At 35.9% G+C, this 27,795-nt stretch overlaps 2 protein-coding genes across 2 annotated transcripts; one reads left to right on the top strand and one right to left on the bottom strand.

Annotated features, from left to right (window-relative positions):
- Positions 1 to 339: 339 nt before the first annotated feature.
- Positions 340 to 8,643, top strand: LOC146731624 (uncharacterized). The gene is made up of 2 exons (XM_085493280.1): positions 340 to 558; positions 4,193 to 8,643. The coding sequence occupies exon 2, from the start codon at positions 4,202 to 4,204 to the stop codon at positions 6,569 to 6,571; it is 2,370 nt and encodes a 789-aa protein (XP_085349406.1). The 5' UTR covers positions 340 to 558; positions 4,193 to 4,201; the 3' UTR covers positions 6,572 to 8,643.
- Positions 8,644 to 8,831: 188 nt separating this feature from the next.
- Positions 8,832 to 26,761, bottom strand: LOC102802280 (putative E3 ubiquitin-protein ligase RNF144A-A). Its single transcript, XM_085493281.1, has 8 exons — positions 26,614 to 26,761; positions 19,808 to 19,912; positions 16,930 to 16,990; positions 16,572 to 16,681; positions 16,354 to 16,466; positions 14,999 to 15,143; positions 14,121 to 14,210; positions 8,832 to 12,205 (listed from the first exon to the last, which is right to left on the bottom strand). Exons 1-8 carry the CDS (start codon positions 26,749 to 26,751, stop codon positions 12,056 to 12,058), a joined length of 912 nt encoding a protein of 303 aa, XP_085349407.1. The 5' UTR covers positions 26,752 to 26,761; the 3' UTR covers positions 8,832 to 12,055.
- Positions 26,762 to 27,795: the final 1,034 nt, after the last annotated feature.

Genomic DNA, 27,795 nt, shown 5'->3' with positions numbered 1-27,795 from the left:
TATTATTTCTTAAATCTTTCAAAGCAGAATGATCCAACACTTCAGACGTCAAACCCCAAACATCGCAAAACTATCCCCAAGTAGGATTTTCCACAACGAAACTGATTGAAACGATCATGATTGACAAATCAAACGCACTAGCTGCAGTTCTGTAGCTCGCTTGGTTTCGCTGTCGGTTATTTTGTTCGTCGTGGTGTTAACGCGAAACACCACGACGTTAACACCACGACGAACAAAATAACCGACAGCGAAACCAAGCGAGCTACAGAACTGCAGCTACAAACGCACCAACTGCCTGTGAACAGCGCCATCAACACACAGCAGCATCTTGTCAACAACATCGTGGCCTCCAAACTTGTCTGCAACATCCTATCCGACGGCTGCGTTTCAGCAGTGCTCGTCGTTTGGTGACCAAGCATTACACGATGAAGTAGCAACAGCTCTCCAACAGTTACTGGATGCACAGCTAAACACACAAACTACAAAGTCTTTTTCACAATTTTCACTTTTCTCGTCCTCGATAAGGACAAGCTAACAACGATCAGGACCCACGAAAAGGTGAGAAGTACCTAGATTTTGTTGACTTTTTGTCACATTATGGACGTCCATGGTCACATGTTCTTGATGAAGACCCGGTATTGAACCCACCACAGGTCACTGACTCAGCCGAGAATGGGACTCAGCTTGTGCTAGAGTCAGCTCTAAAAAAAGGTCACAAGTTCAATGCTGCCATTTTGTATGGATTAATTTTATCTGGCCAACTTAAGGTGGCGTTGCAGTGTAAATGCATTTAGTGGAATTTCACTTTTTAAACTTTTTATATAGCAGAAAACGTCCTTGTTCTTGAGTGAAAATTTCAAAATTCTATTGTGAGTAGAACACATAATAACTGGGCTCTCTCTGGAATTTGCTAGGTAATAGTAAATTTACTAATCAAGAAAAAAAAGTATTAGTAAACTTTGTCTGGAAACTGCGGAGCATTTTCCCGTGACCGAGCACAACAGGGAAGAGAGAAGGAGAGGGAGGTGTCCCCTCTGTCGTCCGCCGAAAACAAGAACAGCATGCTAAAAATGGTGCTTGCTGGTGCAACCTGAGCTCTAATTTTGTGTGTAATTTCATGACATCAAATTAGGCAGTCTGCTTCACAAAATGTACCATTTATGATGGTACAACAAAACATCACAACAAAATATGCAATGTAGACACCAGAACCTTTATTTGAATAACTCAGTATTAATTAAACATATTCATAATAAGCTCACATTGTTAACAGTGGGAAAAATAGTCATCATTCAAAAGTTCACTAAGTTCACGGGAAATTTCTCAGAAAAAAATCAAAAAGCTGTATATTATTATGAAGTAATCTCCTGTGCTCATCATGCAAAACCCGCATGTTGACGTTTATGACGACACAAAATGACTATTTATTTTCATCGAAATTTCTGAATTAAAGTGAAAAAGTAACTAAAGTAACTTTCGGTCTTGTAACTCGATCTCAATGCTAAGAATGCCCGGTAAGAATGTTACACAAATTATAGTATTTTTCGATCGATTCGCTAACATTGTCTCACCTTCCATTAGCTGTGGCATCATAGCCCTATGTTGCCGACCGCATTATTTACGTGACAGACACTGGCCGGCCCATGTTCGACATACAACAACAAAAATAAAAACAAGACGTCCGAGTGAAATTGTTAGGGCAAAATTGGATTGTATGTCGCACCAAAGAGCTACGGAACCGCAGCTAACCTTCCATTATTTCTGAAATCGTGCTGCAGTACGATCAACTTTCCGTTTCTTGGTGCTGTCAGGGTTAGGACACCCATGGGTTTCTGGTTCTGAACACGATTTAGCGGTTTTTCCTGAGTCCATCTCGTCGTGAAAAATACTCGTCGAGCAGTTGTCTACTCCTTTTTGACGTAGTCTCCATTTTTAATAAATAAACAAATCACGTGTTTGATAAGGGCGACACGAAACCGTCCCATACTGAGAGTAATGTCGCGGGGTATCTTGAAACGCATGTCGACTAAACTACGCATGTGCTATAACACCAAAATAACTTTATAGTGGAAAAATACATTCAGTGGCAGTTCCGTGTTGATCGCGATCACCATCTAACAATTTTTGCAATCTTAGAAGTAACGGGACATTGTTTAACTTTAAAATGGCAATCACTCAAACCGTAACACGCGTGATGACCACAGTCGAGTCTTGACAATTAAATGAGGGCGATTTGCGAGGGTATTTTGTACAAAATGTGTTCGTAAATCTTACTAATAGATATTTATTTTGTTCGTAAATCTTGTCCAAATTTCGTAATTTACGACATTTGCGAGCGACAGCCGCCGAGAGCACAGAATAAACTAGATTTAAAATTAATAATAACACACACGTGTGCCACGTGTTACTTTAACTGTTTAACTTGCATAAATGTTGCTTAATTAATGTTGATTATTCGTTTCCTGTGTACTTCTTTCACCATGGAGCTACCTCCATGATTTCACAAATGCCGTTTGTACGCAACACATCAGCTATTTTATATCCCAAGATTTATTTATCATATACAACAATGCGACGCGGAGTAAAATGAGAAAAGGTCCAGAAAAAAGAAAGACAGACACTTTGTTAGAGGGAAAAAAAAGAATGTTACTGAAGGAATCAAACCAAAGAGAAGATGCGATTTTAGTGCATACTGTACTGAAATTATTTGGCAAGGTGCTAAATTGTTTGAGGCATCGAGTTACAAAAATGACCACACCCACTTTTTCCAAAACCATGGCCAAATTGTAACTCGATGACCAATTGACACTTAACAGAACTTCGAGTTACGGGCTATGGGGTGAGAATACCGCCAAAATTAGCTGGGTGTCATTATTTGAACATTGTTCAGTTGTTCGGTGTTTATTTGGAAACTTGTTGTGTTATTATTTGGTCATTATTCAGTTATTTGGTCTTTATTTAAATTTTATTTTGTGTTTATTCCATTATTTTGTTATTACTACAGCATCGTATTGATATTGTTACATTATTTTAATTTTATTTCTTAATTATTGTGTAATTGCTACAATATTATTTTGTCATTGTTTCATTATGTTACAATTGTGTTGTTATTTAGACATTATCTTGACATTCAATTATTATAAGATTTGATTATTTTCACGTCCAAATGTCTGGACACTCAGTTCGCCCTCCTGGATCCAAGACACCTGTGTGTTGTGTATTTATTGTGGTATGGTTGTTGCCCTATGACGCCCTCTAAGTTTGACCTGTATTTAACTAAGTAACAAGCGTTGTCCTATTGAAATCTTTGTAACATAGCAACCGGCCATTGTTAGCTTGTTTGTCAAGTAAATAGAGCAAGGGAATTCCAATATATTTATAGTTTAATAGAAATTTGTTTATTTTAAGCGGATATAAGTTTTTTACTCAGACTGAAAATAGAGATATTTCTATTCACAATGAAACTCCAGCAGTATCTGAATTGCCAATAGATTCAACATCAGAAAGACCAGATAAGTCTGGGTCGTCAGTAGAAAATTGGAAAATCATAATATATTTCTTAAATATAAAATAACCAAGGTATAACATGAATGAAATATAATCTACGACATTCTTACATATGTCCTTTAAATAAAATCTTTGGTATTCATTCAACTCATTGTTGATTATAGACTGATGTATGCTTTCCATAACCCAATGTGATATGTTGGTGTACAGTACTAAGATCTAAGATCTACAAACATTCCAAGCATTTCGATGTCCAGACCAATTTGGCTCATAAATATCATTGTGTTGTGTAACAGCAAGCATATACATTTTTTGTTGTCTGTGGATTTTGGGCCCATCATCCTGACACTTCAGCCAATTAAAAGATTCCATCATCCTGACACTTCAGCCAATTAAAAGATTCCATCATCCTGACACTTCAGCCAATTAAAAGATTCCATTTCTGTAAAGAAGTGGGATGGCATTATAGGCTTGTTTCTGTTACAATTCTAGTTTTGTTATGGAAGAATGGGCATGTCAATTCTTAGACTTCCTCTGAGTTATCTGCATGCTCACTGTTGTATCATGTTGTGGTTCAGTTATACTCCGTGTCCATGGGTGATGTGTTGGATATGTGCTTTGTTGACTGTGCCCATCCTAGAACTAAACAATATTTTTTTTTTTTTTTGCACTTTTTGTTGTACAGTTTGCAGTCATGGATTTGATGGAAGCAGAGAATGCACATGTAAGTTCAGATTTCGTGACTAACGGTATGGTGATTGATCACTTCAAAGAATATGGTAAAGCTGCTACAGCCTCTTGGTTACAGTTACAGGATCCTAAAACCAACATGCCCCAGTATAATACCTACATCAGTTCTGTTTCTCGTTTAGTTATTCACTACCGCAATTTGAACAAGAGTAAAAAACGTGCAGAGGGTGCACTCAAATTGACGTCCTTCCTTGAGGAACCCTACAAGTTTCCTGAAGTTTCAACCAATCCTGGTGTAAAAAGTTCTAGCATAGCTTCAGCTAGTCAATTTTACATTGAAGCCTACCAAGAAGTTACTGCTTCATTAGCGTCTGAGGTGCAGAAGATTTCAGCGGATAAGTCTGCTCAGAAAGAAGAGATGGAGAGAAAGATCCAAGCCAAAGTGATGGAAGTAGAAAAACTGAGCAAAGATATAGACAAGAAAACTGCTGAGGAAGAACATCTTAAATACAGTGTTGAAATGAAAAGAAAACAACTAAAGAGAGTAAGAGAAAGCGAAAACTATTGGAGAGCCAAATCCTCCAGACTGGAAAAACAACAGCAGCCAGAACCAATGGAAATCGTGAAAACCCTGAAGCAAAAGCTAACAGACAGTCTAGTACAAGCTGATGAATTACAGTTTCAGGTAGATAATTTGAAGGAAGAAGTTGCTTATATTTATAATGAGGAAGAAGGAAAGTACACAGCTGAGTTGCAGCTTTGTGTGTATACCCTGCTGGAACTCAATGTTGGCAGTCAGAATGTTGGTGGAGTTATAGAAGCATGTTTAAAACTGGTTGGAAAAAAACCAAATAGAGTGCCTTGCCCATTAACAGTCAACAATATAAACATACAGAGAGTCTGGCTATCTCAAAAACAACTTAGTGAAGACTATGCTGACAAGGAGGAGACAACATTACATACTGATGAAACTTCCAAATATGGTGATAAGTATGGTGCATTTGCTGCCCGCGACAAAGAAGGTATTTATTACTGTCTTGGTTTAAGAGAAATGCCAACAAAGTCAGCCCAAGACACCCTAGATACATTCCAAATGGTTCTACAAGACATCAAACAAAGATCTCAAGAAACTGAATGTGATATTGGTAAAAAAATTCTATGCCACATTGCTAATACGATGAGTGACAAAGCTGCCACAGAATGTAAATTTAATCAGCTACTTGAAATGTACAGAAAGGAAGTACTGCCTGAGATCAAGGAAGGCTACAGCCAACTGTTAGAGGATGATCGCATTGCAACAGATAATCTGACTAATTTCTTTTGTGGATTACATAGTTTAGTTCACATGGCAGAAACTGCAAGAAATGTGTTTGTTGAATTGGAAAAGTCCAACCCAAGTCTTCCAGACACACCTAAAGAGTGCAGACAAGGTAATGAGCCTGCTGCCTTACACTTGGTGCGTATAGCATGCAAGGCATTTGCTAGAGGAGCAGATGAAAAGTCTGGATGTCATCGTCCATTTACAACATATCTCAAATTGAACAATTTTTTGAAAGAAAACCACCTCCTTTCAGTACCACTTGTACCTTATCGTGGATATCGATTCAATATCTTGTTTGCAAATGCAGGACATGTATATTTTTTACATCAACAGATGATTAGCTTTCTGGAAACGCAAGTTCGAAACAAATTACAAGAATACGTTCTACAGTCCTTGAAAAATGAATTCTTTGTTGCAGGAACCCGGGCACTGGGACTGGTCTCCAAGTATGTAACAACACCATTATGGAAACTATTGGAAGACAAAAGTATCCATGTTCTTGATATGAATGGCTACTACCTGGACTTATTAACATTTTTAAAAGATGCAGCCACTAACATAGATGATTTCATGGCTGGAAAGAATACACCATTTGAGAATGTTGCCATCAGAGAAGACAATATCCACCAGTGTCTTGTAACTTCAAATCAGTATGATTCAGAGACTAAAATGATCCTAGGTGCCCTGTTACCTGCACTGGCAAAATTGGTGGAGAAGGAGTTTGAGGATCAGCTACCAGGAGGCAAGTTTGAGCACCCAACTCCGAGCTTACGTTCAAAGTTGGATAGTATGGAGAAACACAACAAATTTGTTGAACGGTTATTTGGGTACATGGACCAGCTACTGAGATTCAAACCAAATGTTCAGGTACTAGCAGCAGAGGCTTACACCATGTTTTCCGCCAATAAAACCAAGCATTGGTTGGCTGCCAAGGATCCAGAAACAGCTAGAAAGTTGGTTAATAATGCCAGAAGAAGTGTTAAAGATCTAAGAGAATTGTACAAGATAAGAAAACAAGGAGATAGAGAAGCAAAAGAAGGAGAATCTGAATGAGCAACTTCGAAAAGAGGAAGAAAAGAAAAAGCGACAGTTAGCTAGTCTGGAGAAGGACACCAGTGATATGATCAATTGGGGCCTATGGCAGAATTCTGCGCAGGTAGATACAATGTTGGACTCGTTAAAATCTACTAAAGAAAAAGTTGAAGCTCTCAAATCACAGCTTAAATTTAGCAAAAATGTATTGAAACAAGAAGTAAACGACAAAACAGTTTATAATTTCACAAAAAAGTTGGGGGAAAAGCGAGTAGATTTACAGTGGGAGGAACTTCGAGATAATGTGAAAAAACTGGTGGAATTGGCTTTCCAGCTACCTGTGGTTGGTTGGGAAAAGAATTAAACACGGATTTGAAGAAAATGTAGAACGGCATTGGGTCAAATACGTGCAGAAGAAAATGCAGTTGCATCACTAAGACAGCAAAGCACGAACACAGGCTAACGACTTCCACTACTTGTGAACAGCGCCATCAATGCACAGCAGCATCTTGTCAACAACATCATGGCCTCCAATACTGTCTCCACGCATCAACATCCAATCCGACGGCTGCGTTTCAGCAGTGCTCGTCGTTTGGTGACCAAGCATTACACGATGAAGTAGCAACAGCTCTCCAACAGTTACTGCATGCACAGCTAAACACAAAAACTCTTTTTAACAATTTTCATTTTTCTCGTCTGATCAGGCTCCACTGGTTCGCAAGTAAATATGAAAAGGTGAGAAATGCCTAGACATTAGTGTTTAAAATTACCAGGTAACCCAGTGGTCCAAGTCCATCAAGTTTTCTGCCTGGCCGCAACGATTTTTAACATTGTTGTCCTCCTACTTTTTTGAACAGCACTGGTACGATGTAATTTGGTGCACCAACTTTGTATCATGGTCACTAACTTTGAAGAGTTGGTAGCCCTTGTATCGAATACGTTATTTGTGGGAATTTATAACAATGCTAGACATTGTTTGCCAAATGATGACGACCCTGTATTGGACGCACAGACTCAGTTAAAAATGGGACTCAAGTTGTACTAGAGTCAGCTTCAAAAAAGGACGTTTGAAAAAGTCTCCACTTGTCAATGGGTCAATGCTGCCATTCTATATGAATTAATTTTATGTGGCCAACTTAAACTAAATGCTATTCTAAATTATTTGCAATACATGCACATCTAGCCTGTCGATATATCTAGTCATCAGTTTCGTAATGTGATTGCCAATTTCAGGTGACAAATTTCCATGGGGGACTGATATACCCCATCCTATCACTGTGTTTTTAAAGAGAAAAACGTATTTTCCCCTACTAGTACTAGACCATTTGTGCTTTTAGCCTGGTAACTGTCGTGCTGCTAGCAGACCATCTGCTTGAGTTGATAATTCTTCTGGTAGGCCAGTCCGTTTAAATTACAACAGAGGTACCTGGGGTAGCTGCAATTTTAAAGGTTGCACATATGAACCTTGTAGGAAACCTTATCCAAAATCAGAGTATGCTACCCAGTATGTCAAAAAAATAATTTTGGAAGGATCACCCAGTTTGGCAAGTAAGTCATGACCCAGATAGAAGGAATACACAATTGTTTTCGGATAACTATAATGATGCAGTTTATAGACGCGCTCAAATGCGTAATTACAAGTCAGGGTATGTGGCAAAATAAAAAGTGGAATCTCAGATTTTATCATAATTGACAGGGGGCAATTGTATCTGCCTTCTGAAATGCATCTTTTGACGGCTTAGTCTTTTCCACAGAACGAAACCCTAACCCTAAATTTTGAACGACTTCAAACATTGTGACGTCACTGAAATAAATTTTTCATGACAGCCATTGTGGAATTGTTAAACACTGTTGGCGCTATTCATTTTGTGTTTCAGTGTGAATTTTGTTCTCAGATATTAGGCTAATGAAAAAAAATGCGAGTTAGGGTTTCGTTTTGTGGAAAAGACTAAGTCTCTTTTTACTGCCATCTTGTTTGCTTTCTTGCCTTTTTTTTTTTTTTTTTTTTTTTTTGAGCATTTTGCTTTGTGTAATGTATTTTTTTGCATTGTGTTTCTGTTATAAATAATAAATCCTACCACTACTGGATCCAAGACGCCTGTACTTATTGTGGTATGGTTGTTGCCCCATGGCGCCCTCTAAGTTTGACCTGTATTTAGTACAGGTGTCTCCTGTTGATTGTTTGTCCCAGCTTGTTGTCGGCAACTTTGCTGGCAATGTTTTGGTGTGTGGGAGTAAAAATCCAGTGTGTGATGTTGACAATAATCACAATAACTCTTGCTACATTGTTCATAGCATAACATTTACTTTCTACTCAAAGGTAAACATCACGGTTACATAAATATACAACATCAAACGGCAATAAAAACAAATTTTCTTACAAAGAATAAACTTAAATCGGAAAATAAAACCTGTGCTTAAAAATCCAATTGATATTTTTCTAGATTGTTCTACACACTTAAATATTCATGTTTTTTACAAAATTATATACATTGGTCCCTTAGGTTAAAGAGGGGTGGTCGCTATTTTACTTCATGTCTCTGTTTTTAACCCAAGAATATAGCGTATTGTATTGGCTAATTTGCATAACAATGTATACCTTAAATGTATTCATGGTCATGATAATTACGCTTTATCTTTTTATCCAAAATCATAGAGTGGAGAACCTCTATGCTATAATACTCTGTGTGGGTCCCATACTATGCATAGCGATATATACATACATGGGTCAATTGTACTGCTTATATTCACACAGAATTTCAATGCACTCCGTCATGGCGACCACAACTCCATCAGGAATGAAATCTTGTTTTGATTACACTTGTGTAAATAAAAATCAACAATGCAAGAAAACGGATAAATGTTTTGTCGATATATACATGTAAAGTCTGCCACAATACACTCAAATACGTACAGTATGATCACAAACTTAACATTTCATTTTGTATGTGTAAGTGTATTAAAATAAGATATGAATGAAAAAAAAATTAAATAAAAAAAAAACAATCTGTCACTGCAATAAATAGCATCATAATTGGACTAATTTAACAAACAGGCATTTGTTTGATAAGTTACTACAATCAACATTTTTTTTAATTTGTACTCTGTGTATTCTACTTCGGTGGAATGACAATATGCTAATGAGTATGTCCTTATAAGGCAAAATTTTGAACTTGAGGATGCTTTGAGAGAACAATTATTGATACACTTACCACTGATTTATTATCTACATACCGTAGTCGCACATTTTGACAAAACATACTATCGTGCATGTGTAATCATATACCCTGGGTTAGCAACGTCTGATTTAAGCCTATTCACTTTAGATCATTTTAAAGCCATCTTTAATCGTCAGCAAATCGTATACTGCACACAAAATACTGTGAAATGACTAATTTTCACTGGGTTTAAATTTCACTGATTTACCATTTCAGGCATATTCAGTGGGTTTTAAATTCAGGGTTTCGTCATTTAGATAATGTGTTCTATGCTAAATTTTACATATTCACTGTGTTTTAATTTAGCACATTATTCCAGTCAGCGAAATACGCTAAATTAAAACCCAGTGAATAATTACCCCCTTTACAGGACTGCAATTCAGTGATCTGTGAAGGTCGCACATCCTGGTACTTGCTTGACCTTTGAAGGTCGCACATCCTGGTACTTGCTTGACCTTTGAAGGTCGCACATCCTGGTACTTACATGATGTTTGAAAGGATTAAACGATTTGTTATATTCAATTAATGGGCAAACGCATTAACCACAAAACACATACAAAAATGGTGATATGTTCCATCAGCTGCAGCCTTCTTGCAGTATTCTTGAAGGCATTTGAGCTGACTACAAAAACCAATTTAAACACCCTTGATAAAGATTCCTTCCAAATATGCTTACTAGAGTAGATGAAAAATAAAATGTAATTCATTGTAGTTTTAGTTGAAAAATATGTGCGAGGTTGTCTATGATAATTTGAGCACATCTGGAACTTGTGACAAATGTTTCTGACCTGAATTACCCTGAGATGTTTTATAAATCACCCTTCTTGATATTACCAGGGATAACAAGGCCTTGTACACGATATATATATATACTTATATATACTACAATGTTCCATCATGTTGAATTATCACAAGCTTTCATAGAAAAACATTTAAAAAATATACAATACAAAAGTGCCCTATATACAGACAATAGAGAACAAGACTCAATCTTTTAAACGCCAACATTTTTCCCCAAATTTTGGTATAATTCGTCGATATTTAATCAGAATATTTTAAAAAAGATATGTGTAAGATGTCAATCGTTTCAGCGTTCAAAAGGTCATAGGTCATAGCGAAATATAAATTCCAGTGCCTACAGGGATTTATATGCATTAGATTTTTAATGAGCATAAAACTGCCCATATTTTGTATAAAATCTAGTGTACATTGAATCAGTCTCAGACCATTACACCATTTATAGTACACAATTGTAATATTGTTCCAACTTATTGATTTTGGCAATTTAAGTATAGGTAACGATCGGACAGTGAGAAGGGCAATTAAGATGGTTCAAGCTTGAAAAAAAATCTTCTTAATTTCATCATGATGTTGAAAAAAATGACTGAAGACAATATTCTTTTTAAATACAAGATTCCAGAATGTCATGGAAAAAGGTCAAAATTTGTATTTTTACATTGGTTTCCATGGTGAAATTATTTCTTCATATCTCAAAATTGTTGCAAGTATGATTAAATGAAGAAATCATAAGTTACACTAATGATCTTAATATTGACATATAATTTAGCGAGTTTCCAGAGTTCTATTACTGTGGAATACTTTATTTTCGCTGGAAATAATTTTCGCTGAAAAGGCTTTTTGGGCGTTTTGCTTGGAATTTATTTTCACTGATTTTTGATGAGTTTAATGTGAAATATAGGAAAAAAAGTATATTCGCTAGATTTTATTTTCACGGAATCATCCCTTCAGCGAAAATAGCGAAAATAAATTCCAAGCGAAAATAAAGTATTCTACAGTATATATAATGTACAATGAGAAGTTCTTCCCACAATGCATTGCATACATGTTCGATAGCATGCTAAGCAGGGCCAAGTTTTAGATAGACTTGAACCACCTTAAAGAAAACCTTTTCTCACTATAGATGGGAATAAACGTTCACAAAATACATCACAGTTCAAGGATAAGCATTTTTCCTTTGAACAATTTTATCACAGAATTTAACAAACCAGAGAACAAAATACCTGGAAAGTGACCTCCTGTGATAGATGGTGCTTAATTTAGGCAATAATTTAAAATATAATGATTATGCAAGGGTTGACCAGTCACCATGACAACAAGTGCAGCTGTAGATACTGTTATTTTGACAGTATCCCAATCATACATTGTCATGGCAACCCTACATCATACATGTATATTGTTCTTGTGACAATAATCAAGCCACATTTCGTCATGACAACAGTTGAGCAATATACCATCAGCATGACAACAGCGTATCCATATATGGTCGTCAGGACGGAAGGCCAGATATACCATCGTCGTCGTCTTCCCAACAACGGCAAACTTTACATTTACAGCACAGTATGCAAGGAGCCGCTAAAAGTAAGAACGGTGACGCCACTAATAATAAGACACCAAAGCCAGCAAATATACCAACAACCTGCGAAGAGAATAAACAATATTTAGAACAACCACAATCCATAAAGTGATACTTGTTTCTGATTTTGTTAGTTTCCTATAGTAACACAGCAGTTTTTTTTTTTAAACAAGGGAACGGGGTGCAGCGCCCTCATGCCATGGCCATGCGCCCCCTTACCCCGGGGAGCAGATCCTCTGGCAACCATTAAATTCTGATTGACCAAGGATCACATGTGGCCATAGTCTTCAACTGTGACCGTGTCTGATAGTAATTTTGGTCCCAAGGAAGCCAAGAAATGCTTCGTTTTAACTTAGAATTATCAAAAACTCCACACCTTGGGTAGGGAGAACCCTATCTCCCCACTTGGTGGTGCCGCTGAATTGCAGTGCTCCCTCTTGCAGATTTTTTCTAGAAAAACCCCTGGTTACAGGGTTACTATAATGTTTCTATGTTTTCTCTGTACATTAATTAATTAAATAACACCACCACATCCAAGTTCCGATAACAATATACATGTAGTATATTTATTTGACCACCATGCTTTGACAATCTACAACAACACAAACATGCACACTTAGCTACTAATACATATTCATTCTATGCAGTCATAGTTCAGTTACAATACAACTGTGGGGAGATTCATTTGAATTATTGATCTTTTATTCATAACCATGTTTTCTTCGTATTTCATTTTGTTTGCATGTAATGCTATGAGAAACTAGCACACCCAGTTTTAATTTGGCCAATATTTGTTCCGAACGTAAGAGTAAACACCGTATTCGTAATCGGGCAATGAGAACGCCTCCCGCCCTACAAATTGTTACTTGACGCGATATTGGCAACATTGTATGTTTTTGCGCTCGTTTTGAGCAGTTGCTTTCCAGTTGTTTACGAGTTAACATCTGTATTACGTTGTTGTTGAAGAATAAACGAGATTGAGTTTCAGTTACATGACGTGTCCGTTTCAGTGTTCACTTCTGTGACTGAGAAGACCCGAACCTTCCCTTCCCCCACAACAACATCTTGTTGCTATGGCCACCTAGGTGAAAATGACAACAGATGTAACAGAAGGAGTAAGAACAATAACTAAAAAAAAAACCAATAATTCAAAATAGTTTTTTCATAACAATGAGGAAGAAGAAACTACACTAACATAAGAGAAATAGCATATCTAATGAGTGACTCATGAATAAAAGCTGTAATTTCATATGTTTACAGATTTTCCAGCTATTTCCTCAATATGAATATCACAATTGTAATTAGTGTGTGTGCCATTCCTTGAATAAAGCTTCATGGTCAGTTTATCACTGTGATCAAAATATAAATCATTGTAAGTTATTGTGACATAATTTTCTCTATGTTTTGAGGTAATTCTATCAGTGGTCTTAACATTTTCACCACCGGACTTTCTCTTCCAAATTTTCTGCACTTTTTACTTATGTTCTTTAATATTTCTTGAAATGAACTCTTTTTCAGTTTTTACTCAAACAATTCACTACCTTTCAGAAACTATCCTATTATTATATAGGCAATCAAACTCACTATATTTAAAGCAGTTATTGCATAAATATATTGTCTAGCTGGAAAACAAGGCATGTTTAACCATCTGAGAAGATTGTCAGATGATGAAGTTACAATCTTAAATTACGGATAACATGTGTAATATTGAAAATATCTAATGGCTTTATCACAATTTAAATTATCATCATGGACTGACAAACCAGATTACGGTGCAAAAGAATTGTCGAATTGTTTTAAATTCAAGATGGCTGTCTAAGTAAGGTTTGATAATATGGGGAGGGGGGGTCATGACATTTCTGTTTGGTACAGAATATTATGAAGGAATTTGTAGCGATTTTTAACTTCCTGTTTAAGATATATCAATCCTTCAAAAATAAGTTGGTAAATACAATTGATTTTCATCTTCGTTACACACCTGAGTTCGATGCCATATAACTGAGGCTCTGGAATGCCCTAATTTATCTCTACATGGTCCTTTGTCATAATGCCGCAATAAAAAATCATCCTGCGAATAAAATAAATATCATTACAAAAAAATTATGGTTAATTCTGTGATAGTCATTGTGCTGAGGATAATCATTTAAAAATATGCGCATAACAAATGTAATCACTTTGTTCAGAGGGAAGGGATGAAGGTGTTTTCAATTTAGATACTGGGTGAAAAAAATCACATTGTGTCATCACGATCCATTGTTGTCTGGTTTTTCTGTTGAAATAGAATAAACAGGCCACTAATGGCACAGTCCCTGTTATTTATCAAATTTAATGCATTCATTAAAACAAAATGGCCACCGGTCGGGCATATTGAATTCAATCTGAAAAACAAAATGGTGTGCATCAAGGTCTCATAATCTCCAATATATGTACCAAAATCCGGTTCCGGAATGCCAGAAATGCTTTCTTTTGATCATTTTTCAGCACAAAAATGGCCGCCTTTTCGATATCTTGAATCAGATTGATAATATTATGTATGATGTAGGATTGAAGTTTGAATGCGAATGGCTACATTTTTTTATTTAACATTAACGATTGATGTACGTTCACAACAGCAGAAGTATGACATCGGAGATTTAGTGGTTTGTTTGGGGATTTACATGCAGCTCGAAAAAAATATGCTCTCTATAAGTGTTGCAAACAACTAGTATGTTTCAGCAAAATTCAGTACTAATAGACTTTCGTGACAAATAAGCCTGTGCGAAATATTAGCCTAGAAGACAAACATTGCTTTCCAGTTTGTTTGATGTAAAAGATTTTTAGTTCGTACTACCAGTTGCGAGGTTTGACTATACTTACATCTAACGAAGCTAAACAATACCAACAGAACACGTGTTTACATCTTTTGCACATCATCTGTGCACAGCCTTCGTCTCGTTCAATCGGCACGCGACACAGCGGACATCTTTTTATTGGGGCATTCTCATCACTAGTGAATGGTATGCTGAAAATAAAAAAAAAGTTGAACTTTAAAAATTGCAGTTTCAAGAAAAGCAAAGCCAGCTTGGAAGTTAAGTTATTCTCAGACTGTAATTTATCAAATCGTGGAGTGAATTTACATAAGGCCAGGAAAAAAACCTCTGTTTCTCTTTTCATAACAATTTTAAAATTAGGCGATTTTTTTTTTTTTTTTTTGAATACTGAGCTAACATGGTGGAAATATAGGACAAGTGCGAGTACAAGCACATTTTGGAATGCTTTAGAAGGAAAAAAAACGTTTGAGGCGCATAGTTCAAAATGATGCACGTAGAAACGAGAAACAGAGATATTTTTCGCCTAACATGGGATTTGTGGACTTGTCATGCAGATTCAATGCAAGCGATGACTATGTAATAGACGTGGTTTGTGAATCCCAACACAGGGCTAGAAAATTTGAAATTTCTTAAGTTAAAACCTTTTTTTTCAAAACACATCCGTAATCTTTCCATATTTGGAATTCTTATTTCTTAATAAGCTAAGATGCAGATATTTTGTGCAATACTGTAAAATACTTTATTTTAGCTGGAATTAATATTCGCCGAAAACATTTGGGGTGTTTTATATGGAATTTATTTTCACTGATTTTGCTGGATTTTATTTTCACTGAATTATTCCTTCAGCAAAAATAAGGTCACTGGTAGCATAGTGGTTGTCGCATCAGACTCATGATCGGTAGACCCAAGTTCAAATCCTACCTTGGGCTGAACATCAAAGGGTTGACCCCTACCCTGGGTGAGTGTGCCACAGACTCAATGGGAATGCCAATTCCACTGGCCGAGATTCCATCACTTACGAATGCGACTTTGGGGGAACCTTGGGTAAGGTCCACAGGTGCTTGTGTTCGACCGAGCCTGGTTGACGCAAAGATAGAGCATTAAAATTGCCATTTGATAGGGAGATGGCCACACAGCCCTGTCATGTAGTCCCAAACAGGAAATGACTTCTGTGGCAAAATGCACTATGTGTCAGCACTAGCACTTGCAATTTGCACTTAAAAAAAATAGTCAGGAGTGACAACAGCAACATTCAATGTCCGGAACTGTCGCCTGGCACAAAAACATTTAAAAAAAAAAAAAAAAAAAAAATAAAAAAAATAAGGTATTTTACAGTACCACAAAATGACATCACTCTGTAACTGGAATATATGATGTCAGATGTACAATAATATTACTTACCCCACATCACCTGACTTTGTACTAGCTGCCACTTCATTACACTGACTGTGTTCATCACACGTCAGATCTGCATGCCATGTTGCCTTGCACAGGGAACAGAAACTTGAGCCGCACTACGTTCAAAAAACGAAAATGCATTGATTAGAACCAAAATCATGCGAGTTATAGCGACTTCAGCAATAGGTATATACCGGTACTGTTAGTTTTGGAATACTCACTGTTGGACAGTGTACATGCTTTGGCTTAGAAAACTCCCCTGTACAAACATGACACACCGTCTCACAGCCAGCTGCAGGGCACCATGTTCTGTTGGGATCACGATCTACCTCTATTGGAACAACAACAACAACAACAAATTTCAGTCAATGTGAAGCTACAAGATTGTGCCCGATTGGCTTACCAACTAACCAATCAAAGAGCAGCTTGTTTATTGAAAGCTTTTTCAAATTCTTTTTAAAAGGATTGAGTATTTGCATACTGAAGTATTGTCGTTTATACATGTACACCTAGAGCCAATCAGATTAAAGTACAAACACTACAGGTACTAAATTTATAGGACATTACATAAACGCTTACCTAATGAGAACTTGTATTTGAGATATTTATCATATGTATCCTTAGCAACCAATTTTTTAATCTGAAAAAGAATTTAAAAAAATGTAATAGTTGAAGGACATGAAAATCTGCTGCACTGTTTTGATCAATGTGCACACTTTGAGTTGTCCACCTGATTTTTCTACAGATACTCCACATGTTAGCAAGAACAAATTCAAAGTCTGAATTCCCAAAAATATGCCAAATACCAAAATCAAAACCCTATATTTATATCAATAATGTGTGGTTAAATACCAGCTATCACCTTTCATTTCAATATGATCTTAGACTTTTCATTTACTGTAGAATACTTTATTTTCGCTATTTTCGCTGAAGGGATGATTTCGTGAAAATAAAATCCAGCGAATATACCTTTTTTCCTATATTTCACATTAAACTCATCAAAAATCAGTGAAAATAAATTCCATATACAACACCCAAAAAGCCTTTTCAACAAAAATTAATTCCAGCGAAAATAAAGTATTCCACAGTAGTCGTTATAACTCATGAGAACACATCCTTCCAATTAAATTGTGCCCTCAGGCGACTTATTATGTCTCTGTGACGTCAAAATGACAGATTGGAGTGTATTAAAGCAAAGCGGTTTAAATCAACAACCATTGGCAGTCATTCAGAATGTTGTTTATCTCTAAATCGCAGTGTTATTACACTGATGGGTGAATAGAAATCAGAACAGTTACAATGATATGAACAGTGCCTTTCACCCACATGTACATCACTGAGTCGATTTTCGGTAATGGGAGCGACTTTTAGAAAAGGTGTCTTTTCATTAAGCACTAAATCCTCTTTGTGTTTTATATACTATAACTGTGGGCAGTGCTGGTGATTCGCCAATTACGGCGACTGCCACGGAAGTTGACATGACCAGTTGTGTGCATGCGCAAGTTTATATTGGGTTGTTGCCACTCAGATGTTGTGCAATGTACGGGACCATTGATTGTAATTTTAACCAATCTGCACCTTAATTGTGTATCATGTAATTATGTATGTAAAACTAAGTATATATTCATCACGTGGTACGTCCTTTTGTTCGTAAAGTTGATTCCAAAGAAGTAAAGCTCATTCATCAAGAATCATCGTACAAATCCACATCTCAAAATGATTGGCAAAAATTATAGATTTACATTGTGAAAGAAAAATACTTTGAGAATCTGTCTTTATTTGCTTCATATTGTGTATAATTATATTTCTGTAAATTTTGGAAAAAAAAGTTTAATCTTAAGTTATGAGACATTGCAATTGCATTGCCAAAAAAAAAATACTCTTAGTGAGTTTTTTTTTCTGATCATTCTTCACAAAAATCATGTTTCTGAACAATTGGTGAAACTTATGCCTGTGATAGGCTGTATTTCCCAATAGTTGCCATTGGTGACAGGGTACACGCTGCCACTGAAATGAGACACGATTGTGACAAATTGTCACTATTTTAGATGTTATTTGTTATTGTCTAGTAATTTGTGTATGTATGTAGGTCATAGTACGGTAAAAGTAACTTAATTGAATAAACTCATCACATAATATATTCAATAGTGCTTAGTCTGTTGCTTAGTAACTAGTGTGCAGGTGTACATGAATCAGGTCATAGTTTAATTTGCAGTGTGCTGGTATGTGAGTGTGTATTGGAAGTTAGTGGTATGCACTTACAGGTGGGTGTATGGAAGTTTACTAGAGTAGGCTGGAGTGATGAATAGAACTGCTTTTGTGATGCAAAGTACCCGGTAGGTCAGTGTGCTTGGTAATTTTGCAGTGTGATGCAGTTAGTTGTCCATCAGTTGTCCAGAAGTGAGCATCTCCTGCAATTCTACTTGTGGTGACTCGTAATTTTACTATCAACTGGCAAGGTGTTCAGGCTTTGAGTTGGTGGGAGTCAGTGGTAACTTCGCTGTATTAGGTCAGCCAAGAATATGGAGTAGAGGTCTGCCAAATTGGTCTTGCAGCTTGGGGATATTCCTGAGACTTGGAATTTCCACCCTTTGGTGAGGGAGATGGTCCAGACGCCAGCACATAGAAACTGTAAGTTGAGATTTCAGTTTAATCATTTCCTAGTAGTTCATTCAACTGTATCGGGTACGGTAGCCCGATTAAATACATCCATATTACGTTTTTTTAGTTGTGTTTAAAACGGCAGGTATTATGGAATGTACTTGTCCCTTTTCCAGATGACCTGTGAGTGATGAGCCGTTGTAATGCATGGAGCATGGAGCGCAGTCTGAGTGGAAGGCTGTGAAGTGGAATTCTGGATTGTGTGGATTGAAGCAAGTGTCGAGCAAGTGAACGTTTGAACTTACCGGACATTAGGACAGTTTGAACTTACCGGAAATTAGGACAGTCTGAACTGTTATTGTGTGACGTGTTCATTAGGTCTAACCAGTTGTATTAACAACTTATAATTCCAGTTCTTTATTTACTGCTTGTACTTATAACGTGTATGCTTCACGCATTATTGTAATTTTGATGACCGTGTAGTCTACTTTGTCTTATAATTGTATGACGTTTTATGGATTGTGACATGTATTAATGTAACTAGTTATATTTCCCTTAGCATCATCCCGTTGTGTATAGAAATCACTACTAGCTTAATAATGCGCATTAAATCTGTACCGCACACTGTCGTGATTTCTGCTTGTTATATTTATTGCATGTGCGGCTTGCCAGACAATTCTGACAATGATAGTACATAATAAAACACAAAGGTAGGATGGACAAGTTGTGTATTAGATGTCTCCAGAATCGCAACATACATGAAATATGCATGCTATTCTGTCCTTGGTTCTATTACATTCTCCAGATTAGAACATCATCTCAAGTAGTCAAAGGATTCCAATTTTAATAGTCTTACCTCATTACTGTGTAATTTGCCTCGTTCTTTGCACGAAGCATCAGGGCACGTTATGATTGACACGCAGCCTTCTGTTATTAGAATCGTTAGATATCTTTTTAAACACTGGAAAACAAAAATAAGAGTGAATGTCTTTAATTCATTTACCAAGAAAGATTTTTGAAGAGGTGAAAAAAAACTGACGTATAATTTGACTTTGATGGGCAGCATTTTTTAGCAATTTTTTTGCTTCATGGCAACAGCAGCTGGAAATCCTGTATCATGATATTCAATGAGTACCGTACACACCGTTAAAAACTCTACTGTGATTTAGTGAGACCATAAACACTCCTCTGTTATTTACATAACTGCATGCGCTACTAACCGAGCAAAGTATAACCTGTAACCATGTGACCCCCTTGTTAAGTAGCGCTTCAGTAAATCATGATATTAACATGCAGGTAATTTAGTGTCTCTTAAAAACATGGTGTATTTGTTAGAAGTATTTGATTAGCTGTTAAAGAGCCGGTGAGAGACATTCGAAGCCTGTATTTTTCAAACCATGACGATTCCCTCGTCATTTAACACCCAATGCCTTGTCAATTACCGAGATACTGCAACTATACATGTTCCGTATCCAATACTGCTTTTGATAAAACCTATAAAACTTGTTGCAATGTGATGTCTAGTTTCAAACTGAACAACGTATATAAACGAAAGCTATTCAGTCTTTCCGCTCTCGAGTCACGTTTTTCGTTTGAATCCCAACACCCACAACTTAGCGAGGGAGACACTTTATATTAATTGGTTTATATATTCCAGAAAATCCATAAAATTAAATTAAGTATTCAATAATCTAATAATTTCATTTTTATGAAAACTCTGGAATATGAATGGGTTACAGTCATTGTGGTGACTTCGTATTGGATGATCATCACAGTACAAGACATTCTGTTTGGCCCATATCTCGTGATATGATAGCGCAGAACGAGAATCTGATACCATAATCTTATTTTTTAATCCAAGATTAGTCTCAACTTAGTCATTAATTTTATATCAAGACGTAAACTCTACAAAATGAACTGCAATATGTCAATTGTATAAGCCGTGTCCACGAGCAATGGAGGGCTTTTCTCAGTGTCAAAATGGCGTATCAATGTTTTACTGACATCGTTTGTCACCTAGCATATAGCAAAATCCCTCAAAAACATAGACCTCATTGATAAATAAACTACAGATCAAAATAATATCAATGCTTTGAGCGGTCTTCACATCACCTATTTGTGTTATAGAAGAAATCTGTCAGCAGAGGGCATGTTTATCGGGAAAAGTGAGTTGATTTGCTTTTTTTTATAAATTATCTTTCAAAGTTGAGAAGCAAGATTTGTTGATATTATGAGTATAGTACTTGCATGCAAGCTATCTATTATTGAGGAATTGAAATAAGCATCAATAAAAACAAAATGGCTGCCAGTCGGCAATGTTTGTTTGGATCTGGAAAAAAATATAATATACAACTTTTATAATAAAGTCGACCTTTATCTCTGGACTTGAATAAATAACAGAATTCAGCAAATTTTGAAACCATATTTGATGAAATGGTAACAAAAATCAATTAACATGCATAAGTATGTCTTTATACATGGCCTTTGAATGAGATCGGTCAAAGTATGTTTGAGAAATGGCTCCAACAAACAGTGTTTATTGTAAAAGATGTAGTTTAATGATTACAGTAAATCTAATGTATCCATGGTAACTAGTCTGCTTCGGGGATTGAGCAATTTCTACAGCAATGTGCAAATGTTGGCTGTGTATATGTACACTGTAGTGTGCGATTTCTATAATCCATTTGTGATGTGTAACGCAATAAAATCCCTGTCAAATAGCATTATGTATATCTAATTGTAAGACTCTTATATGGCATACAGTGTACCTAGGGTGGCGTGCCGTGTACCCAGGGTAGGGTGGCGTGCCGTGTACCCAGGGTAGGGTGGCGTGCCGTGTACCCAGGGTAGGGTGGCGTGCCGTGTACCCAGGGTGGCGTGCCGTGTACCCAGGGTGGCGTGGTGTGTACCCTACTGGAGAATAGATGATGGCAAGCTGAATGGTTAGTATTAATACATATAGATCAATATTTGATGAGAGAGAAGGTAGGTAGATTGGCAACATTAATCTTATCTACCCTACCCCCACGTTCTGGAATCAAACGTATACAAATCAGGACTTTGGGCCTTATACATTGATCATGTGATTACATGATTAGAAACAGATCTAGTCAGTATTCTGCACTGTCATCCTACACATGGGGCATAAAAGCTGCTTTTTTGTTTGTTTTATTTTTCACAGCTAAGTGTATTCACGTAAAGCCCAGTGATATTTATGAAATAAAGCAGAGAATGTATTGTTTCCACCACAAACCGGGGAATGTTTCTGTGACATCAAATCTGTGATAACTCGGTGAACATTTTCCTTTTGCAGCAATTTTATTTTTTTTATCCATTATCAACAAGGAAAGAGATGACCTGGCAGTCTCTTGTTATGACAGCTACATATAACAACTAAGAGCCAATCAAATTTGAAAAATGCAATCTACGATTTTCAACAACACAAGGGACATCTTTTATAAATTTATAAAAAAAATAACATGGCGTCGAAGAGTTGATAGAAATGACAGCGGAATTGAGACGTGTGTACCTATTTCATCAGCAATTCAACCGTTAACCTATTGAGACGAACTGAGAACATCTACAATTCATTAAAGCAAGTATACATATCATCATTGCAATGAAACATCTCTTTGAAATGTCACGTCACGTATCGTTGTTAAACAGACACCCAGGAGTCACTTGAAAGCAATGATACAGAAAATTATTTTAAAATATTTAAATTTATGTAAATAAACAATTTACTTCACACACGCACCCCATGGGACATAAACCAAACATGATGTGTTGGGACAAGTAATTTGCACAACATTGAAATATCATGTTTCTGGTCCAATTGGCTTTCAAAAATGGTGCAGTGAAGCATTTCTTTTTTGCTAAAATATTTGCAGGTTTATAAATCGTCAACAGACGACGTTAGTGACGAAATAAATGAAAAGATTTGCTACATTCAAGATGGCGGCCCCCATATAGTAAATATCGTATTTATTTATTATCACGTGTGCGCCATCTGACTATGATTGGTAAAACATATAATGAAGCCGTTGGTAATCTGAGCATGACATCTTTGGGAAAAGTTCACAGTTCAATTAACCTTTTCACCACCAGACTTTTTTGCCCAATTTTTTCTGCACTTATCTTTATATTTTTCAATATTTCTGGAAATGAACCCCAATAAGCCAACAGGCAAAATTTGAGTAAATATTTACTCATAACATTTGGCTATTTTTGTCCCAATCTTCTGAAAGAAAGTTACTATATACGGGGATTATTTTGTGATGAAAAAAAGGGAACTGGTGATGAAAATCGGTTTATGTCTACATGTGTCCTTTAGCTTGAATACGTTCAGTAATTGTGGTGTGTAAAACCAATAAATCTTAAACACAAAGTAATTACTGTTAATATATCTCACTAAATTATATTTTAAACTGATTTTTAAGGTCACTGTGACCTTCTGTCTAAATAACAGCTGTGAAAATTTCACTACAAAATTTTTTTTTTTAATTTATAAAAATTTGTCTTCGATGAAATTAAACTTAATGACTGCATCCAATTTGATTAGCTGAATAATACAACAGTTGACGTTGGCGCTAAGCGGGATATCACAGTCAAAGTCAATTTACTACAAGAATGACAATAATGATGTTGATTTCCATGGCGATATGCAACAATAGTTGCCACTCAGCTGGAGTAATAAAGTACACAGTTCGTACAGCGAATAAAACTGTCACTGTGACGAACTCGAAAAGCCGATTGTCGTCATTTGAACCATGCAACTAGAAATCAGCGTATGCATATTCATCGGGAGGGGCAGGTTATCGTCAACTTAGTTTTCATTTTTTCTTTCCGATTGATAATTTACAGTAGTATCTTTTCACCGCCAGACTTTCTTGCCCAAATTTTATATTTCTTCAATATTTCTAGAAATAAACCCTAATTTTGGACAAAATTAGAGTCAATTCATGTTTTTAAAATGTGGCTATTTTTGACCCAATCTTCTGAAGGTAATTGGAGATTATAAACGAGACTATTTTGTGAATTTGTGATGAAAAGTGGGAACTAGTGGTGAAAAGGTTATAGCATGTTCATGTCCGCAGAAAGATTGCGGGGACAATCCCTTCAACAGTCAGTGATGTAAAATATAAATCTGATTGATGTCTAGAGAATAGACAGTTAATTTATTGTGTTGTAAATCTTATTGACACACAAGAAATGCTTATATTTATATAGCTGGTCACAGTGAGTGTATAGTAAGGGCAGCGTTGTGATCGTATTCCTATTGTAACAAGTAACTGAAATCTTCTCGATAAGAGCAGCCTTTAAATAAGACTTGCTCTCATTGAACTTTCGAATAAATCAATAGAGTCTTGATTCTTACCCACTTGGGAGATGGAGGGTGTTGCAAATCACTGGTGCGGGAGATCGTGTGGAGATTAAGTTGGCGGAAATGCAAGTCAGCATGGCTTAGAAGATTAATATGCAGTCAGTAAGTGGAAAGTGATTTTACTTTATGTGTGTGTGTTCTTTGGGTAATATTTACATTTTGAAAATATAATCAAAAGGGGAAAAGATAATCGTAGTCAGATCGAAAACCATGCTACGCTTTTTCAGAATTGAAGCGAACCACAATCTATCGCTAAATTCAGACTGCATGTTATGTGATGAATCACAGATCTGTCTGTAAAAGTGCAGTCATTTCTTGAGAAGACTTTGAATGATATAGTCAGCTGAGCGTCGTTCACACGTCATTAGATATATCGATTGTAAGCGGTCTGTGTGTCTAGCCCTGAGCTATAGCTGTTCTAAATTTAGATTGCTTCAGCGACACACTGATCGATGCACACTTATTCTGAACTAACCTATAGATGTAAGTGTCAAAAGCGTGTCACCGCGAATGTGTACGTCCAACAACTTCAGTTTCTGGGTCAAAAATGGATGATACGAAAATAACTTTTAAATTTCTCAAACTGTGGAGATAATTCATCTACTTTTCATATGACTACGAGCTACTAGAATTATTATATCCATTATTAATATGTTATTGTTACACACTGATAGACACTCATATTTCTAAACATTCAATATACTATATTATTATCATTACAAGATATGTACCTGTATATGTCTATATGTATTTTTTTTAACTTCTCAATAAACTTTATTAAGTGTGCAATCACAAGTCCTACATGTATCACAAATTCACAAAATAGTCCTGTTTATAGTCTGTATTCTCCCTCAAAAGATTGGTACAAAAAGGAATAAAAACTGAAAATTTACTATTGGTTCCAAAATTACGGTTCATTTTCAAAAATATTGAAGGCCATAAGAAAAAAAGTGCGAGTCTGATGGTGAAAAGGTGAAAACCACATCTCCAAAAAAAAGCGTGAATAAACCAAAATTTGAATTCATTGTATCATTCAAATTTATTTTGACCACCATATCTGTCATTTATGAAAGTGCATGCAAATACTGTTATACAGTATTTGTAATGAATCAGAATTGAGGATAAGTAGTGTATTCAGAAGTGCCTTTCAAACATAATCATACATGAACCAATCAAAACTTGTTAATAAAAAAAATTCACCAATGACACATCTCTTTCATTTATGTAATTGTACGTGCTAGTAATAGAGAAAATACAGTACCTGCTACTGCATAAAAGCAAAGTCGTATCACCTTTGATATAAGTATAACCAATAACTAAAACTCTGATCAAAAACTGAATGTAACAACAAAAGCTCAAAGGCATCGTTTTGGCATTAGACTTCGACCTTAGACTCCAATGCCAAGATTTTATTGCATTTGAGAGGGCTACAAAAAATGTTTTTTCCCAAAAATAGTATTCCATTCTCGTTCGTCACTGTTACCAAGGTGACATAGATTAGGGGAACAGCAGTTGTGATGATGAGAGAGAAAGAAACATCATTTGAGGGGCACTAAGAAGTCTTGCGTCTCTCACTAACAATAAAATCCATTTGTCTAAGTCACTAAAGTGTTGATTCTGACAACAAAATTAATTAATGTCATCTTAGCAAAATTACAGTACTGCTGAAGTCGCGTAATGTTTATGATTCCATGCAATATACAAAATACGTGTGAAATACACGCACGACTCAATGACTGCAGCACTTCATAGGAAAGTGCAAAATACAAACAGGACTATTTTGTAAATTTGTCATGAAAAGAGGGAACTGGTGATGAAAAGGTTAAAGTCAGTTGATGACTTGTATCTGAATCACTAATTATGTAACACTTGTGGTAAATGTACATTTTTATTCTTTATATATGAGGTTGAAGACCTCAATACACTGTATGTGTTCTGAACTCTGTGTTTTTATTTAAGACATTAACTATCATTTGTATGTAACTACGTTACTCAAGTCATGTAAGTACACTGTTGATGGCTTTCATAAATTAGGATTTCCTGCGTCTCAAGTAACGTCTATATTAGACGTTTTCAATATCTAAATAATATTCCTCTATTTTTGAGTCAATTTTCAGTACTGTTGAAGTCACTTAATGTTTGATATGGATTCCACGCAATATACACAATACGTGCGAAATACACGCACCACTCAGTGACTGCAGCACTTCATTTCACACATTTAGACAAATTCGTTAAAATAACAAAGCTTTTTTTTTTAAAGTGATCTTCATACCTACCGGCAAACAATAAATGCAGCTGCACTGTTGCATCTGATGCATATTATGGAGTGGTTGTTCTAACAGACACAATTTACACGAAATCATAGGATCTACAGCTAAATCACTGCAGCCACGGATACTGGAAGATGTTGCCATAGTTACACGCTCCTGGGAATAAAAAAAAGAGACAATTATTACCATCTGTGAAACCTGTGAAGTGGTTAGTTTTTCTCATCTACAGATTTGTGTAAATCCATCATGATGATTACAGTCGTTGCCCAAAATAGACGCTCACGAAAACTAATCTCTTCTTTTTGTAAAACTGATTCTAGGAAAATACAACCAAGGACATAATAGCGTGTTTGTTGCATTTACGGTGCAAGTCTGAAGACGCATGTAATACACAAAGTTTATCAAAACTGCATTACTTCGTGTTTTGTTATTTACAATCATGTCACCATTGCAACACTATAATTTCACATTCTTCTGCAACATGTTCTTCATGATCACTACCATTTGAAGAATTCTGAATCCTATTGACCGTACAATGTGGCTTTCTCATTTGGTAATAGCATTCTTAACCCACTGGGACAAAGGATGGTAGATCTGTGTTTTTTACCGAAGCAATCATTTTCTCGCGATGAAACAATGTCAAATTTTACCTATATTACATATCAAACCAAAGAACTAACATTTTTTGCATGGCATCACAACTGAACAATATTGCTTTAGCCTCAAAAATAAAGTAACATCATGTTATAACTTTGATTGTTTGCAAGCTATGTTAATTCATCAAAATCGAAAGTAATATCGTGGTCAATATTTTTGAACTGTTTTTGCAGGAAAATAGAATGTAACATATTCCTGTATTCCTGGCTGCAACATTTACAATGTTTTACTTTTATTTGACCCTTCCCAATAGACATTGCAAAAGTAATAAATTCCTAGCAGTGTTTAAGTCCGCAGCATTTACATTTCAAAAATATCAAACTATTTTAAATTTTACATGAAATTCTTGTTTTATTTGATGTCCAATTTTGATTTGGAAGTATTGCTTGGACATTTTCTTTACAAAAAATAAAAAGATTGTTTTTAATTCATTTTTCTAATAACAAATCTTGTTGTACAATGCCTTTTTTTTGTACCTGAAAAATAAAAAACAAACAATATTTTTGCCCATGTGACCAATTAATATTCATT

This window comes from Saccoglossus kowalevskii, chromosome 18 (assembly GCF_978046115.1).
Source record: "Saccoglossus kowalevskii chromosome 18, keSacKowa6.1, whole genome shotgun sequence".
Taxonomy (NCBI): Eukaryota; Metazoa; Hemichordata; class Enteropneusta; family Harrimaniidae; genus Saccoglossus; species Saccoglossus kowalevskii.
This window is presented reverse-complemented; position numbering and strand designations above follow the sequence as displayed.

Coding starts and splice junctions, on each gene's coding strand:
- LOC146731624 (XM_085493280.1), top strand. CDS start 4,202: ATGGATTTGATGGAAGCAGAGAATGCACATGTAAGTTCAGATTTCGTG.
- LOC102802280 (XM_085493281.1), bottom strand. CDS start 26,751: ATGGCAACATCTTCCAGTATCCGTGGCTGCAGTGATTTAGCTGTAGAT. Junction 19,913..26,613: donor GCTGCATTTATTGTTTGCCG/GTAGGTATGAAG, acceptor TTTGTTTTCCAG/TGTTTAAAAAGATATCTAAC. Junction 16,991..19,807: donor GCAAATTACACAGTAATGAG/GTAAGACTATTA, acceptor ATTCTTTTTCAG/ATTAAAAAATTGGTTGCTAA.